General features: G+C 42.4%; 1 protein-coding gene across 4 annotated transcripts in view; it reads left to right on the top strand.

Annotated features, from left to right (window-relative positions):
* The first annotated feature begins 3,202 nt into the window (after positions 1–3,202).
* The window catches only part of map7d1a (MAP7 domain containing 1a), a 30,020-nt gene continuing 15,667 nt past the window's right edge, over positions 3,203–17,555 (top strand). For 3 of the 4 annotated variants that reach the window (XM_077574741.1, XM_077574739.1, XM_077574738.1), the window contains exons 1-4: positions 3,203–3,539; positions 12,147–12,326; positions 15,746–15,814; positions 16,140–16,160. In XM_077574741.1, the coding sequence (XP_077430867.1) occupies positions 3,464–3,539; positions 12,147–12,326; positions 15,746–15,814; positions 16,140–16,160 (346 nt within the window). In that variant the 5' untranslated portion in view covers positions 3,203–3,463. The remainder of the gene's footprint in view (positions 3,540–12,146; positions 12,327–15,745; positions 15,815–16,139; positions 16,161–17,555) is intronic. The other variant, XM_077574740.1, reaches the window with a different exon arrangement.

The following is a 17,555-nucleotide window of genomic DNA, read 5'->3' as shown; positions in this document are numbered from 1 at the left end:
ACTGAGTTGAATTCAAACCACTAATCTGTGCGTGTTTGCGTATTACTGAGCCAGAGGGACTCATCTTTTGTTTACAACAGTTTTGAAATCATAAGATGGAATTTGTCATTGTTCCATTAAGGTACTTCATTTAGAACTCCGCCAGAATGACTTTGCAACTACAACATTTTCCCCACTGTAAATATAACTCTTTGACTGCCAGACGTTTTCAGAAAAGGGATGCTGTGGGTGCCAGCCGATTTTAAGCATTTTGACTGATCTTTCAAGGTCCACAGAAAATTATGTGTTTGGACTATGGAAACACACATACTACCAAATGAAAGATTGGACTGTCATCTTTCATCAGAAAAAAAAGTTTGTTTCTACCTTATTCCGTTTTTGAGTAATCAACAATAGAAAATGGTTATTTTCACCTCTGTTTTGAAAAAAACGTCTTTTAACGTCTTTGGCACTCCTCCATAGGATTTTACTAAACGTTATTTAACGTTTTTGGCAGTCAAAGAGATAATATATAAATACGCAATAACACTCATACATTTTCTTAAATGACATGATCACAAATGTGTCCTTGATAAGGTGCATCTCAGGTAACCAGTTGGAAATTCATCCTTAAACACACTTGTTGAGTTCATTTCATTTCAAAGGGTTTATTTTGCTACTTTTGTTAGCCGCCCAGCTGGAAACACTCCTTACCCGACTCCATACCCCCCAATTTCCAAGCCCCCTACCCCCTTTAAAATGAAGCCCGAGGTTGAAGGAAGCCACTCCCACTTGCTGCTCATTCACATTTTATTTCCTGCCTCTGCTCTTTCCCCCCCTTACTCGCTGGCCATCCTCTCTCTCTCACCATTGTAGGTCGCCATGGAAATGAAAGCAAACGGGGGCATGTGGGGGGGAGCAGGTTCGGGGGGGTTGGACTGGGGGCTTCTATTATTGAAGCAGTTTGGGATTGGTCGCAGACTGGAATGGAGCGATTCATGCTCACGTCAACAAGAGAGTGCGGTGGAGCAGAAGGGGTGGGGTTGTTGGATGGGATGGGGCGGTTATGTGAAGGGGGGGAGGGGGGGTCTGATGGCGAGTACAGAGGGGACACATGTTTCTTGGCCATGATGTCATGGTTGGCTGTGGGATGACATTCCACTTGGAAGACAACACCTGTTGCTAAGACCTACAGTAATGAGAGCAACTAATGGAGGAGTCACATGTATTTGCACACTGCTGCCTAATTCATGTTTGATAATATTATTTATGAAATGTATCTATTTATAGTGATTGTTCCTAATGTATTTTTTGGGAAAGAAAGTCAGAATTCTGTACTCCATGGTGTGAGTGGATTAAATGACCACTAAAGTAAACACTTTACTTCAGCAAGCAGTCATCAGTCAATTGTGATCTGCTGAGACAACACACAAGTCTAATCAATATATAAACAAACCTGACTTAATCACTTTAAAAAAAAAAATCAACTGTCCTACTCAGCAGCACATGATCATCGTTTACAATAGCACTGAGCACTCCTCTTAATCAATCGGTCAATCCATCAAATAAATTATTTTTCTTTCTTTTTTTTTTTTTTTTAATCTATCAAAGTTGGTCTCGTTGACCAACAACGTCTCATCCTTTCACCCTCGTTCTTTCAGCATGTGCACTGATGCAACCTCTACGCTGTTCCCCTTCACTATCACTTAACGTGTGTGTGTGTGTGTGTGTGTGTGTGTGTGTGTGTGTGTGTGTGTGTGTGTGTGTGTGTGTGTGTGTGTGTGTGTGTGTGTGTGTGTGTGTGTATGTGTGTGTGTGTGTGTGTGTGTGTATGTGTGTGTGTGTGTGTGTGTGTGTGTGTGTGTGCAGCTGCAACTCCAAAATCGAGCTCTTTCATTCCGGGGGCAAGTTGCTGTGATCAACTTCCTGTGTGCAGAGGCACTCAATGGATGTGCCTCAGCAACCCCCCCCCCCCCCCTTTACTTTATCCAGTTGCAGTGACAGGTGGCGGAAGGGGGATGGGGTGGCGGGTTTCGGGGTCGAGCGCGGCTCAACAGCTGCACAATAGAGCCCTACCAGGGTCCTTTAAGACAGGGGTCCCCCGCTCAAGCGTGCCGATATCCCCACTTTTGCCAAAATCGAACCCCCGCCCCCATCTTGGCAGATGCTCCCAGAGATCCACATGTGGTAAAGAAGAAGACAGTAGTGAGTGTTACGTAACAAACATGCACTCACATTGTGATTGTGTAGCGAAACTCTGCACCGAGTGTGGACTAACTTGTTTTTAAAGGATGCAAAATACAAAGAGCAGGCTGACAGGAAAAGCAAGTGTCGTCTACAGTTGAAATACACACATGTATTAAAGCAGATAATTACTAACTAGTCAGCATTGTTGCTCTTGATGCATTGCCTCATAAAGCTTCAATTTTAAAGCTTTTAGCACTTGGCAAACTAAAGCAGTGGTTTTCAAACTGCGGTCATCGAGTCATTGCCTGCAAAACAACTTGTATTAACTTATTTTGCATAATAAGTGCATACAGTTCTGTAAAACACCCATTACTTGTCCACACTTTTGCATTGGGCCATTTGAAAGCTCTGACATGACCATTTTTAAATATACTTACATGCATTGCATACATACATTTGTTTAGGAAAAATATGACATTATGCCTGTAAGATTATGACTTTTTATCCAAACAGCATACGTCTTTGTTCCTATAAACATTTAATTATTTTACTTAAACGTATACTTCATTTCGACATTTTCGACAAAATAACACATTTTGTTATCGTAGCATTACAATTTTTTGTTATCCTCCAGAAGAAGAAAAAAAACTATGGAATTTGGCACATATGGTACGTGGTAGGACATTGAGGGGATCCTTAAAAAACTTCCCCCCCAAAAGTTTGAGCAACTCTGCATGGGCATTTGGAAGTTTGCATTCAATGGGAGCAGCCCACAATGCATTGTTGTTCAGCGGTGGGAGGAACCAACACAAAGGGGGACAAGGGCGCTTAATCATACGAGTAAATCAATTTTTGTGGAAACATTTTAATAAAGGCGATCTAAATAGTTTAAATAGAGCAATTGAAATGTTATCATATACATAACATGTCTTGTCAATATCATAAATTATTAAATAAAACGTGCTAAATATGTACGCACCCACCTCATTATAATGGTACAGTCTAGCCCGGCCAGAGGGTCAGTCAGCGGGAGCTCAGCATCAGCTGCAAGCTAGCCGAACAGCCAGGACGTTACTCTCCTCTTCCTCAATTTTGACGCCGACAAAACATTTTTAAAAACATTCATCCGCACCCACCGGTGTCTGCACATACTTCCAGTCTGGGTTTATTTGTCTTATCGTCCAATTGTCGCTGGGCGTGAGAAGCTCCGAGACACTTCCCTCAAGCGACTCCCAAGTTCCCCCCGTCCTGCGTGAGGGATGAGCGGGCTGCCGGGCAACAAGGAGCCGGTGCTTGGATGAACGCGACGACAGACAGCGAGGGTGTCGTGACCGCCGCCGAAATGGAGCGAAATAATGTAGCAGCAGAGACATGTAAGTCTTACGGTTATTTTTTTTTGTACTTACGGAGTAGTGGGGTATCTGCTTTAAATAAGAAGAAATGTCGGTGGAGTACCGCATTGTATTGGAACACTTGTCTTACCTGGTTGTTACACTCGGAAAGCAAGTGACGAATCATGGAGACTGGGTGTTGTTTAAAAAAAAAATATATATATTTCTCATATCAGCCTCTCCAAAACACCATTTGCACTATGAGGTAATCTGTCTGTCCCATCCCCCTCCTCCTTATTATGTTCACCAACTAATGATGCATCCTAACTGCTGAGCCACTCAAGGACATTTCCCCAAACATTTGCTAACCGGGATTGGAACTGCACTGTAAAAAAAAAACACCCTCACATCAAATCCAGGTTATCAACCCTCAAGCAACTCATTTCAATCTTAATTTGTGCAAATGCAAACATATAAACCCCCTCAAGTGCCTCCTTATTCCACACAAAGATGAACTAACCATGCCTGCTATCTTGCAGGATGATCTAATGTTTATGCGTGCCTGAGCATTGTGGATTGACACGTTGCCTGTGTCCGGAATATTTAAAAGGGGAGCTGGACTCACAATGAGACCCAATGACAACAAGAAAACTTGCTTCCTGCTGGGAAGTAGAAGGGGTCCAAAGTTGGGTTAGGTCGGCATGTTTTGGCATCCGATCAAGCGGCAGGAGAATCCAACTCCACCCTGGTGTTATGAGGACAATCGGTTTAGTTCTACTCAGCAAAAAGTGGGTAAGACTGCTCTTTGCCCGTTCTTCATGTGGGTGGCATGAAAAATGAATATCAAAAAGGTGGAAATAATCAGTGGATTATATCCTCCATCAGAGATGATCAAATAAATCAACTCCTCCCCCAAGCATTTCATTCCTTGCACCTTTTTTTTCGGAAGAAATTATGAAATGCTAAAGGGATTACATTAGACACACTTTAACTCATTGACGGCTATAGATGTCAAAAATTCATTAGAACTATTTCTATTGGTTTCAAATTTTTTGTTGTTGTTGAGTATGAAAACCTGGGGGGGGATTGTACATTTAGAACAGATGTAAAACTTATGATTAATTGTGAGTTAACTAGTAAAGTCATGCCATTAATTACAAAAAAATGTAACCGCCTGACGCCCCTAATTTTTAATAATCTTTTCTTCTTAATTTTTTTTAAAGTAATTGTAATTATTATTATTATTTTTTTAATAATGTTTTCTTTTTTTTAAGAAAATATTATTTTAAAAAAAATTGGGGGCGTCAGGTGATTATTTTTTTTAAATCCTAATTAATTGCATGACTTCACTAGTTAACTGACAATTAATCACAAATTTTATATCTGTTCTAAATGTACAATAACAATTTTTTTTCCTAGGTTTTCATACTCTTGTTAACAAAAGTGGGAAAAAATGTTAAACTCATAGAAATAGTTCAAATGAATTTTTGACGTCAATAGCCGTCAATGGCAGTGAATGAGCTAAAGGGTAAAACCTGAGATTTAGTGCCATGCCACTCAAATCTGTATACAGATTCCTTGAGTATTCTGCAAAGCTGCCTTATAATAGTTTACTAAATGGAAAGGATTCAACTGTCACTCCTAAGCCTTCCCATCCATCACCTCACAAACCGTCTGTATGCAAAATCCAAACCGGGAAGAGCTGATCAATACATTCATAGTTCATGTTTGCCTACTGTGAGTTTTGAGACATAGTTATTGTCTGAGTCATGTTGAACTACGTCAGCTGTTTACTTCCTTTGGTCCTGCTCGCCTTGCAAGGCAGCCTAGCAATCATTTTTGTTCACAAATAAGATGCTGAGCTCTCTAATTACAATCACCATTGAAAAATACATTTAATAAGCCAGTCTATCATTGTGCACATCTTGAACAATATTATAGCACTGTACAATGTGCATACATAAAATAAAATTAACATTCAATGCAAATGTATTGAATTTAAGTTAAATACAACTGAACAGTATTTGGGCAGTGGTACTTTTGTGCACCACTAGAGGGAGCTCACACTTTGAGAATCCCTAATCTACAGCATATCCATGAGGGAAAACTCCAGTCCATTAAATGTGTTATTACTGACGTGACACTGATAAAAAGGAGTTGGGAGGTATAGTTTTCATAGCAGTCCACGAAAAAAAATTTTTTTTGTATCGCTAACAACGAATATTTGTGGGATCACAGTAAATATATCACAATACTACCAAAACTTAAGTCAAGATTGGTGATGGTCAGATTTGCTTCAAGTAATATATTTCCGATTTCCCGGCATTCTTGAATGCCTCGCAGGATGCTGCACAGCTTTCCTTATGTCTCACTAACAGACCCATAATACGCAGGCGTATTGTGTTCAAAGGCATCTGCTTCATCTCTGTGACATTCTGCGAGCAAATCATCATCAGTCACTGGCCCGCTCTCTCCCGGACAGGACATCTGGACTTTGAAACGTGTTCTTTGCAACACGTCTGAAAATATCCCCAAACGTGGCCACGGCCGTGTGCTCTTCCGTCACCAGACCTTGTGTCTATTATTAGAACACTTCCTGTTTGGCTGAAGGGCACGCCTCACACTTTGTATACGTTGTCGTCCTGCCGTATGTCATCATCAACCGTCACGTGAGCCCGCTCGGCACTTTGCCGGGAAGGAAGGTTACTTAACAACGCCACGTGCGGCGTCACGTCATCAAACGATAGCCGCCGCGTTTGCCAGCCTTCCACGTGGTTAGACAAAAATCCACATAATTATAGCTGTCGGGGGTTAATTATGCGTTGAAGCGATGCAAGATCGCATGAGATTTTTGCCCAAGGTGATGTTTGAGTAAACAACCATACAGGAAGGAAATGACAGTGCTGTATTCCACTCCAACGCTCTTCTGATGAAAAACGTCTTGTCTTGTTGTTGTTGTTTTTTTAATGCATTGTCTCAATGCTAACTAAACTTATTGTCGCGCTACAATGTTTGGATTAGAAATACTTTATAACAAAAAACATATTGTTTCAAGCTGAAACCACAAAATTTAGAGTTACAAGCTTTTTACCAGAAAGCGACATTAGGTGAAGATGAATTCAAATGAAAAGATAGTTAAATTTTTAGAAGACGTCATGAAACGTTTAAAGCTGACCAGTCAAACTAAAAAACATCCATCTCCAAACTTTGTGATCTTTTTGTCTTTCGCTGAATAAACTTTTATTTTTATTTTTTTATGTTTTAGCTGAAATGTCGCACAATTTAGAGATGCGTGCTTTTCAGCAAACAGTGACATGACGATGAATTTTCAAATGCCGGTTTTAGGAAAACCCAATCAACTGACAATTAAAACTAAACATTACTGTCTGCCGAAAAGCAAGTATCTCCACATTTCGTGAGCTTTTTGTTTTTAAATGAAATCTTGAGAGAAAAAAATTGGGTTCATCTTTCAGCTCTAAACCCACAAAATTTGGAGATACAGACAATAGATTTGCATATTCGCGGTTAAGCTTCTACAGATTCTACATTGGGTGGCAATGTCATTCTTAAATTAATGCTACAACTACAAAATAAACATTTAAAGGAATATCATAACGTGCTCAACTGACTAAAAGACTGATAATCCCCAAAACATACTTTTCATTTGTTATAAAAGCTAAGAGTTTGTTCAAGAGCTCAAACATCACCAGCCCAATAAAATGTATCCATTCATCCGTTTTATTTTCCCATTTTGATGCCACATCGGTGTTATTTCAGCTCGTATGCTAGCTAAGAGCTAATACGATTGAGGAGTATTCACGTGAAGGTGGTTTGTTTGTGTTAAATTCAACTCCCGAATTACGGTCGTTTATGTCGCACGGGGTCAGCGTGTATTGAACGCTCGGCTCCTCTGGACCTTTAAACAAACGGGCTGGCGCCGAGTCAATGCTGGCTTGTTTGCACTGCGCTTCCTATGTGTCTGGGCCCCTTTGCACCCCTTACGTCATCCTCTTATGGGGGCAGCAAAGTGGACAAAATAGGGGGGGGGGGGCTGATGAGGTAGTTTATTAGTGCTGGCGGTTTCATCTCAAACGAGATGTGGATCTTCTGTTTTCCAACTTGTTATTCGGTCGACACCCTCTGACCTCATTTGCATTTTTCATTAGAATGTTCTATTTGCAAAGTCTTATTTTATTATAAATATTATGTATTCTTCTTTCGTAATCCAGAATCTTGCTCGAGGTGCTTATTTTAGCTCTTGGATTCATGAATATGCCATGTCTCGTCCAGTGGTGATACATTTTTAATTTCTTGCTTGAAAATACACTGCCAGTGTTTTGGATCTTCCCGTTACTTCATCATTGATGTGCATCTTTCTGCGCTCGTTATAAATTTTCTGTTGCCGGGAGAGCGCTATATGAAGCAGCGGGTATTTATAGCCGACCCGGGTGAAACAATATGCCGTGAAATTGGATTTGGGCAAAATCGCTTTCACTGTGGCAGCATTAGAATTTGTTCCAGTCTTTAACGAGGCTCTCCGCCCTCCCCCGATGTCACCGCACACACTGTAATGTACTCCATTCACTCAGAAAGTACATTTTGTTGTTTTTTTCCCCCATAATTTTGTGGTTGAACTCAGAATTTTAGCACTTTTAGGGCGTTCAAATGTAAAGGAAGGTGTAATACACACTTGTGAATACTTTGTATTCTACATTTCTACCGATTAGGGGTGTTAAAAAAAAAATGTTTCGGAGCTATATCGCGATATACCGTGCACGATTCTCGTATCGATTCAATATGCGGCCAAATCGATTTTTAAACATCAATTTTTGATGGAAATATTCAACAAAACATCTTACTTGAGGTTAGCTTTGAAACCAAGAGTGCCATCTAGAGGAGTAAAAAAAAATATCACAGGTGCTTCATAAAGCTTAATTTGTCTGTCTGTCTGGTTAGCTGATTAGCTAGCTAGCCAGCTGGCCCATTTAAACCAAGAGTGTCATCTAGAGGAGTAAAAAAAAATGTCACAGGTGCTTCATAAAGCTTAATTTGTCTGTCTGTCTGTCTGTCTGTCTGGTTAGCTGTTTAGCTAGCTAGCCAGCTGGCCCATTTAAACCAAGAGTGTCATCTAGAGGAGTAAAAAAAAATGTCACAGGTGCTTCATAAAGCTTAATTTGTCTGTCTGTCTGGTTAGCTGTTTAGCTAGCTAGCCAGCTGGCCCATTTAAACCAAGAGTGTCATCTAGAGGAGTAAAAAAAATGTCACAGGTGCTTCATAAAGCTTAATTTGTCTGTCTGTCTGGTTAGCTGATTAGCTAGCTAGCCAGCCGGCCCATTTAAACCAAGAGTGCCATCTAGAGGAGTCAAACAATATCGCAAGTGTTTCATGAAGCTTCATTTGTCTATCACTACTGATGAGTATTTTCAAAATTTTGAATTAAAAAAAAATCTCAATAATCGACTTATTATAGATAGATTCGTATCATGATTAATCGGTATCTAATCGAATTGTGCAAAGCTGGGACTAGCCGCAATTTACACACGGACACCGAAGATGAACTGAGCGACGAGTGTGCAGACATAAGTCTGGGATTGATGGGTAACACTATGAATCAATGACTATCATAATCAATGTATATGACTGATGCGTTTAGTAAGAATCAATGGGGATAATAAACTAAATAACACCAAAGACAGAGATTCACATAAAAGGTAGGTAAATAAATGACATTGAAAGATACAAATGTCGGTCGTAAAAGGCACGATAAATAGCTCTTATTAAAAAAAATGTAATGACAAATTGTTGGCCGGTGTTATTTGAGTTATTCAACTAACCGTTTCAGCCTTAGTCAAGCGTGACCATGCGAGTGGTTACAGTCAACTCAAACCCATCTGACATGCCGAAATGGTTCCTTGATGGTTTTATGCTGGATACCTGCTGATTGTCAACCTGCCGGTGTGCCGCCATGCGCACTGTGCTCACGCATGCATGCATTGCAAGCATCCATGCGCCCCTGCGGGGGCCTCCTTTCTGTTCCCCCCCCCCCCTTTCCGATTGGATGCGGCTTCCGAGTGCTTCGAGCGTTGTCCTATTGTGCGCTACCTTCAGCTCGAGGGGACCAGCGAACTCACACGGTGCATGCTGAGGATTCCTGAACCTTCTGCGACCCGTTTAGGGCCCCATGGCTGTCAAACAGTTGGCACAAAGTTCCCCCCCCCACCCCTCCCCCATTTCGACAGCACCTTGGATGCTTTTGGATGAATAAGATGAAAGTGACGAGAAGGCCGCTGGCTCTCGAATGTACGGTTGCTGGTTCCCCCCCCCCAAGCTTGAGTGCAGTGCATCCGCACGCTGTGGTCTAAATAAGGCGTGCGACAGCAGGACGGACGCAGTTCACGGGTTGTTGACTTCATCATCCTGTTTACTACACCTGAGCAAATATGCGTGCGTCAGTGTGCACTTCAAAGCACCTGCGCACAAGATCGTCCCAAACGAATGAATGTCCATGGCAAGGTTGTATAAATTTTCCATCAGTTTCAGCAAATGCGAGTTCTCATCGTTATGTAATTGCAGATCAAACTAATGGTGGCAGGTAGACACACCCCCGTTTCGTATTTTCGGTATTGCTGTGCTCGGAACTTTTACTTGTGAATCGTACATTCTGCTCTTCTGGTGGCACCGACTGCATTAATCAGCCCTCGTTTCAGTCTCCTTGCCAAACAGCAGCAGCCCCCCCCCCCTCATCTTCCCATTCCACGCTTTCCCCCCCTCCCTGAGAGCTTTGGGTTTCATTTGGTAGTTGTCGCCTCGACCTCCTCCGTAGCAGCGGTATGTAACGTTCTCTTCATCACTGTCACACTTGATTCGGACTCTGAGGGGGCGGGGTTGAAAAGTTATCCTGTTTGCATCAAAGGAGTCGTTCTTGTCTGGAAGATAAATGCAAAAAAATCTGCATTCAAACTGACAATAAGAACGCCATACATTATTCACTGCCATCCCCTCGCCGTTTTCTCGCCGCGGCGGTGTTTCGGCCGCATTCGGTCGCCAAGCAGAGACCACAACAAAAGCTCGTCTCTTGTCGGAGAGAATCGCTGGCTGAGGAATGCTTACTTAATAGTGTCATGCTTTGACAGAGGGGAAGCCTCACATAGTCTGGCCTCTCCCAGGTTGAACTCTTTCACGGGGACGCTCATGGTGCCTGATGGCGAGGCCTCGTCCTGGTCGGGCGGCGGGGGTCATCTGGGAGCGGCGACGTCGCTTTTGCATGCGCCTCGATGAGCTCAGACAAGCTTTTTCTTCAGGCCTGCCATCGCGCTCAATGCCTCTAATCATCTGGAAGCGAACGAGATTATGCATTGCAGACGACGAGTTTGAAAAGGATTTGGTGGTGTTAAATTTATTGTTTGTTTTCAGGCTCAGATTTGAAATATTGAATTCAAAAAGGGGCGGCACGGTGGCTGACTGGTTAGCACGTCCGCCTCCCAGTGCAGAGGACGAGAGATCGAGTCCGGGCTTCGGCCTTCCTGGGTGGAGTTTGCATGTGCTTGCGTGGGTTTTCACCGGGTACTGCGGTTTCCTCCCACATTCCAAAGACATGCATGGCAGGTTAATTGAACACTCCAAATTGTCCTTATGTGTGATTTTGAGTATGGTTGTTCGTCTCTGTGTGGTGTCTTCAGGGTGTACCCCGCCTACTGCCCGAAGCCAGCTGGAATAGGCTCCAGCACCCCCCGCAACCGCTTTTTAGGAAAACCGGTTAAGAAAATGGATGGATGGACTTCAAAAAGGGGCATCCTGCTATTTGCGGATGTCAAGTCGAGGTTGTGCCCCGCCTTTTGTCCAAAGTCACTTGGGAGCGACCCACAATCCTAACGATAAGCGCTATCGAAAGTGGATGGCTGGAAAAAGGGGCCACAAGACTGAATTGGAACGGAAAGTGTAAATCTGACCTTAAAATTCATTAGACCTCCATTTGGACTTAAAACGTTCCTGCAGCTTCATTGGAGGAGAGTGTGTGTGCAATGCAAATGTGTGCAGTCGGCACAGAGACCGCCTATGGAGCGGCGCTGCAGTCTTCGTGCTCGCCATTGGTTGCGAGTTGTTGAATAGCGCGGCGACGGCGTCGTAAATCTCCCCGTGCGATTCAGCGACTCTCTCCCTGTGACAGCCTCCTACCGTCTGTGCCGTTTTCAGCCAAAAACCTCGCAATGATTTACAGACTGTTGCCGCAGTGTTTACCCAAACCGGGTTCCCGGGCTGAACACACGGGGGTACAGTGCAGGCCGGACAAAGCCAAGCGTTCGGCCTTTGTTGGGGTTGTCAGATCCCAGCCAAACTGATGTTTAAGTCGGACATTCAAGTTCAAGCAGCCTGCCAAGTGTGAGTCACCACCTCTGACAATACAGCCTGTTTTGTTCAATTCTGATGATACCAGCGACTCCTGCGGAGATTTTAGTGCAGCATCACAGTGAGGTATACCCAAAGAAAGCCGAGCATTCCTCACGACCTGGCGCGACGGCGCTGACGTCACTTGCAGTTCAGCGGTGAATGGAATGAGGATCGACTGGTCGAGAGCTCTCACAGCCTTACTACCATCTCCCTTGTCATTTACCCCCTTGTTTTCTCTCTGTGATGTTCTGTTTGGATCAGCTCCACATGAAGCACTGAACAGGAAGACAACGAGGCCCGATCCCGAAGGGGAGAGCAGCCCCAATAACCCCGCCGACAGAATGGCGTCTCCGGCCAAGAAACTGACCACCCAGACCAAAGCGGACCTGATCCCACGAAGACCCGGCTCACCGGCATCACCTGCCCCGCAGCCCAAAAGAGGTAAACACACCAAGGGTTCACTGGGTTCGATCAGACTTATAATGGACTCGTCTCAAACTTTGATAATGCGTGCTATTAGGGTTTGCACTTTGCCAGAGTAAGCTCAGCTCTCTTGAGGCCAGGTAGTGCTCGAGTGAGAGTCTGAGAGGCCGCATTTGCTTTCAGACCTGCAGCCAAATCCAATATAGAGAAGACATCTTGAAGATCGCTCACAGCCTTTTACACTGAGATAACGCGACAAACGGAAACAAAGTATAAGGGGGTCTTTGGTTTACGGCGGCGTTCTGTTCTTACCATGCGAACCAGATTTGCACCCAAGTTGTAGCATGACATGCATAGTGTACCATTAAGCTACAGTAACACAGGAGTGAAGTCGTAATTCCAGTAAATATTCGTATGAAAAGCACTAATATATAAAACAGATCACAGAGAAGAATCTCTTTTTGTGCCAGCGGGCGGCGTTTTCAAACAAATTCATTGTGCGCTCTTCATGACCTCAAACCTAAGCGTATTTAATTGTATGTGCCTTTTACACAGAAAACCATCCAAGGCAGAACATTGCCACAAATGTGTGGACTTTAACACAGTGACTCGCTTTGAAGAAGTGCTCAGTTGTTCACAAACAAGCACACAGAACGGCAGAATAGTAAACCCAATCTGGTATCAGTGCTGATATCAGATACTGGTATCGTTATCGGTGCATCCCTGCTGTCAGGACTTGACATCACAAGTGTCAAGTGTCAAATCGGTAAAATGACCGAATGAACAATACTGAGCTCGCCAGGGAAAAAAAGAAAAGAAAAAAGAAGTGTCAAGTGAAACTACTTCACACTGTCGTCCTCTAGGGGGCAGTAATTAACAATGTTTTTGACACAACCAATGGAGATGAAAATATCTGGTGTGATGCATAAAATACTTGCAATGATTGCGTGAAAAGTGTGTGTCAGGTGTTAAACTCCGGTAATGTGAAATACACTTAACTTAACTACAGCCATCAGCCGACATCGCTTGTTTACTTGAAGAACCACGTTTGAGGCTTTTGAAAATGTAAGCTTCTTTTCTCTCTCCGCGCTCTGTTCTTTCTTTTATCCATTAATCCATTTGCGGCGGTCTCTCACTTTAGTCCCCCGAGGGTTTCCTTTTCTGACAAATAAACCAGTTGAGTTCCCCCCCCCCCCCCAAAAAAAAAACAAGAAATGACCTCCTTGTCCTTCAGGTTCCTTTTCTGGCGCTGTGAAGCTGTGTTAATTGTGGGCTTTTGTGGTCTCCAGAGGAGTTTAAAGGGAAAAGCACTTTGTAGCCCCCTTAATTAGACCCCAGTGAATAGTCAGGCGATTAGCGGGAAAATAGTTTTTGTGGTCTGATTGCTCGTTCGTTCTGTGGTCTGACAGCAGCGATTTGCTTCAAGTGGCACTCTGACTGATTTTATTGTTCCTCTCCATCTTCTCTGCGAAAATAATTACGCAGCAAAAAGTGTTTTCCGTTTTCTAATGAGAAGAGCATTCCTTGTAAAGCAATATCACAAACTGATCATGGAAACGCAAAAGTGTCCACTTAAGACAAATAAACACCTCCCCTTTTCCATCAGGAATAAATGAACACAGTTGCTAACCAAAACAGCAGCAGTAGTTATCATGACCTGATTATTTGACTATAAGCGTCTTGCGATTGGCTGGCAACCAATCCGGGTTTTACCCTGCCTCTCACTCAAAGCCAACTTGGGATAGGCTCCAGCTCACCTGCGACCCTTTTGAGGATAAATGGCGGATAAGAACTTAAGGGTGAAAATGGGCACGGAGGCCAAAAACGACAACTTGCACAGCGGTGATGTTCAGATATACACGCAGCACCTTCCTGGCACCTCACTGCGAACACGTGGGTCCTATAAATACCAAAGTGGGTCAGGATGTTTTTTTCCCTGGCACATTGTTTACACTTGACACCTCTTCCAGTCAGATGTTGCAGATGTTGCTTTGTGCTTGATGTGAAACATCTGGACTGTGAGACGAGATCGGGGGTCTCCCAGTAAGGCAGAAATACCCCGCGGTCTTATGCTAACTAATACCTCGAAAAAAAATGCACGGGAATGAAGCTGGCGTGTGAGCTTTGAAGTATGTCGTTTCTTCAAGTATTATTAATAATTAGTGACAAGCGATGACGAACCAGCAGTCGATCCCCACTGTCTGGACTCGCATATTCTCCCATTAAGAGTCATGTTATTTCATATTTGTCACATGTTCCACTACTGTCATAACAAACATCCGCATACAGATGGAAGCCAGGCTTCTTTTTTTTAAAGTTCAACATGCTTTTGCTTCTATTTTAAAGGCTTCTATATACAAGAAGGTCTTCAAATATAATGCATAAGAGGCATTAGAATCTTGAGCACCTAGTGGGAAAAAATAGGAAAAATAATACATTAAAATACTGTGTGTAAGTAAAATGCCTTCGCAGTTTTACCCTGGAGAACCCAAGAACCCTTTTCTTTTTTTGAAAATTATGAATTATACATTAAATGACTGCTATAAGTTCACTCAACACCAAAATATATGTTTTTTCAATTTTAACCCTTTTTTTGAACTAGCTCAGAGTTGCTAATTTATCAAAATATATATATAAAACATACTCCTGGGCATTCTGCAACATGATATGAAATGGATTAACAAAAAAAAAAACAATTTTACCATCTGATGGTTTGCTGAGAAGATGGTTTTGTTTGGATTGATTTCCAGCTCAACAAAACAGCATGTTGCCAGCCATCTTGTCACCACCACTCTGGCTCATGTAAGTGCAATATTCATCCACTAGATGGCCCCATGCAGGGGTCAGAAGTGGCACTCTGGACTTATGAAGTTAAATTTGTAAAAAAAAAAAAAAAAGGTCTTTGTTATTTGAGTAGCAGAATTTATATGGGCCAAATTTGACCCCGTGGGTTCTCCAGGGTTAAATAAAAACAAATGTGGAAACTATAAAAATAAAATATAAAGCTAGGGGAAAATAGAAAGTAGAGGAATGAATTTAAAAAAAATACTGTGACGCAGTAAACAATTTCAGCTCAACTGTTAAAAAAGAAAAAAAATGACCTTGAAAAAAAAAAAAGTAACCATTTGGGGGGAATTCTAAAAAAGAAAAAAAAATGCAGCTTTAAAAAAAAATGGAAAAAGAGGGGGAAAAAACACAACCTGCACAACCTCACCTTGCCTGCTGGCATTTCAATCCTGATATTGCGGTGAGACATGCATTCCTCTCTGGTGAAGATAATGCCTTCATTGTATTTAATCAGCATCACTAGTCAGCGCCACTTCAGCTTTACGTCCTCCAAGGGACATTGCTCGGGCGCCGAAGGTCGTCCATCCCCGCGCCGACGGGCGCATCTCTCGATCCCGTTAACAGTTTCTCTCTCGTGTTTTGCACTTCAGACACGATGAAGTCGGAGGAGAGGCTGCAGCTGGCTAAGGAGAGGCGAGAGGAAAAAGCCAAATATCTCGGTAAGTGGAAACAGGGCTGCGAAAAGAACTTCATGTGGGATGACAGCGCCCCCTGGTGGTGGGGGTGAAAGACACAAAAAGGCATGCACGCTCATATTCTTGCATGAGCTTACCTGTGCACTAAAACACAATCAAAACAGACACTGCAGAGATCTAAGTTTTTGTAAACAATACAATAAAAAGCCAATTTTCCACATATATATATTTATATATATATCACTTGCCTGCATCTTTTGGTAGCCACACACCGCACACACAGTGCACTGCTTTGCATGATTGACAGCTGCTTGTCTTCTCTCTCACCCACCTTCCCTCCTCCCTGCAGAAGAGCTCAGCAAGCTACAAGGTAAGTAACCGTTGCGTACATGCTGGTGGTGGTGGTCCTAAGACATCGTTCGTCCTCACCCTCATTTGGTCCCATGTAACTCAATTCAAGTAGATATTGTCAAGGTTGCTGGGCAATGCACCTTCTTCTAACAACAGTAAAACCAACCAAAGTCTGACATATCAAATATTTATTTTCTTTTTTTTTTTTATTTAGCTTTGGTCATATTGCCCCGCCCTCCAACTGCTTCGTTCATGCATCCCTTAAAATTTCACGCTGCCTGTAAAAATGGCCATTTTCCCACCTTTTTTCCATGCTGCTCATATTTGTACAGAACATAACCTGGCAATAATTCGCCTTCTGAGTAATTATAGAATCATGACTGTTAAACAGACGGGACACCATCAAATGGCAATTCCATAACGTGGGGGGGGGGGGGGGTGAAAAGTTGAACACCCGATTCTCGCGTCTCGCATCCTAATCAGCTGATTGCAGGACGGCGGGACTCACTGTATGAAAATGCACACAGTCGCAATATCCCGCTTCGCCGTGCTCTGTTCTGTCTAAAAGAGAAAGGCGAATAAATGCTGGGTCTTCTGTTATTCTGATGCGTGAAAGAAGCTGAAGCATTCCTCATCGTGAACATCCATCCATGTGTCTTTCCATTCAGCCGGAGATGAACTTGAGCCTTCGGTGTCGTCACTGTTAAATTCATTTCTGTTACAAAAATAACCATCCCAATTAACTCTTTGACTGCCAGACGTTTTCAGAAAAGGGATGCCGTGGGTGCCAGCCGATTTAAGCATTTTGACTGATCTTTCAAGGTCCACAGAAAATGTTGTGTTTGGACTATGGGAACACACATACTACCAAATGAAAGATTAGACTCTCATCTTTCATCAGAAAAAAAGAGTTTGTTTCTACCTTATTCCGTTTTTCAGTAATCAACAATAGAAAATGGTTAGTTTCACCTGTTTTGAAACAAACGTCTTTTAACGTCTTTGGCACTCCTCCCTAGGATTTTACTAAACGTTATTTAACGTTTTTGGCAGTCAAAGAGTTAAATCTTAGTCTATTGTGGGAAAGCCCAAAGTGGGTCACTTCCAGTTGTTCCATTTTATTTATATATATATATATATATATATATATATATATGTATATGTATATATATTTAAAAAAAGAAGAAGAAGAAAAAAGCAGCAAATGGTGAATAATGTGAGTGGATGGGATGGAGTTTTTAATTTTTTATTTTAATTTTTATTTTTGTTTTTATTTTTATTTTTATTTTTTATTTTTATTTCATTTTATTTTTTAAAATGTTTTTATGTATTGTATGTGAAATTCAGTGCACACTCTGCTTTAACCAGGCAGAACCACAATTCCTTAAAGTCCGCCACTTTCAGTAGCATCTTCTTG

Source organism: Vanacampus margaritifer, chromosome 9, assembly GCF_051991255.1.
Source record: "Vanacampus margaritifer isolate UIUO_Vmar chromosome 9, RoL_Vmar_1.0, whole genome shotgun sequence".
Classification (NCBI taxonomy): Eukaryota; Metazoa; Chordata; class Actinopteri; order Syngnathiformes; family Syngnathidae; genus Vanacampus; species Vanacampus margaritifer.
Note: the sequence above shows the minus strand (reverse complement) of the source record. Positions and strands in the feature narration are given on the sequence as shown.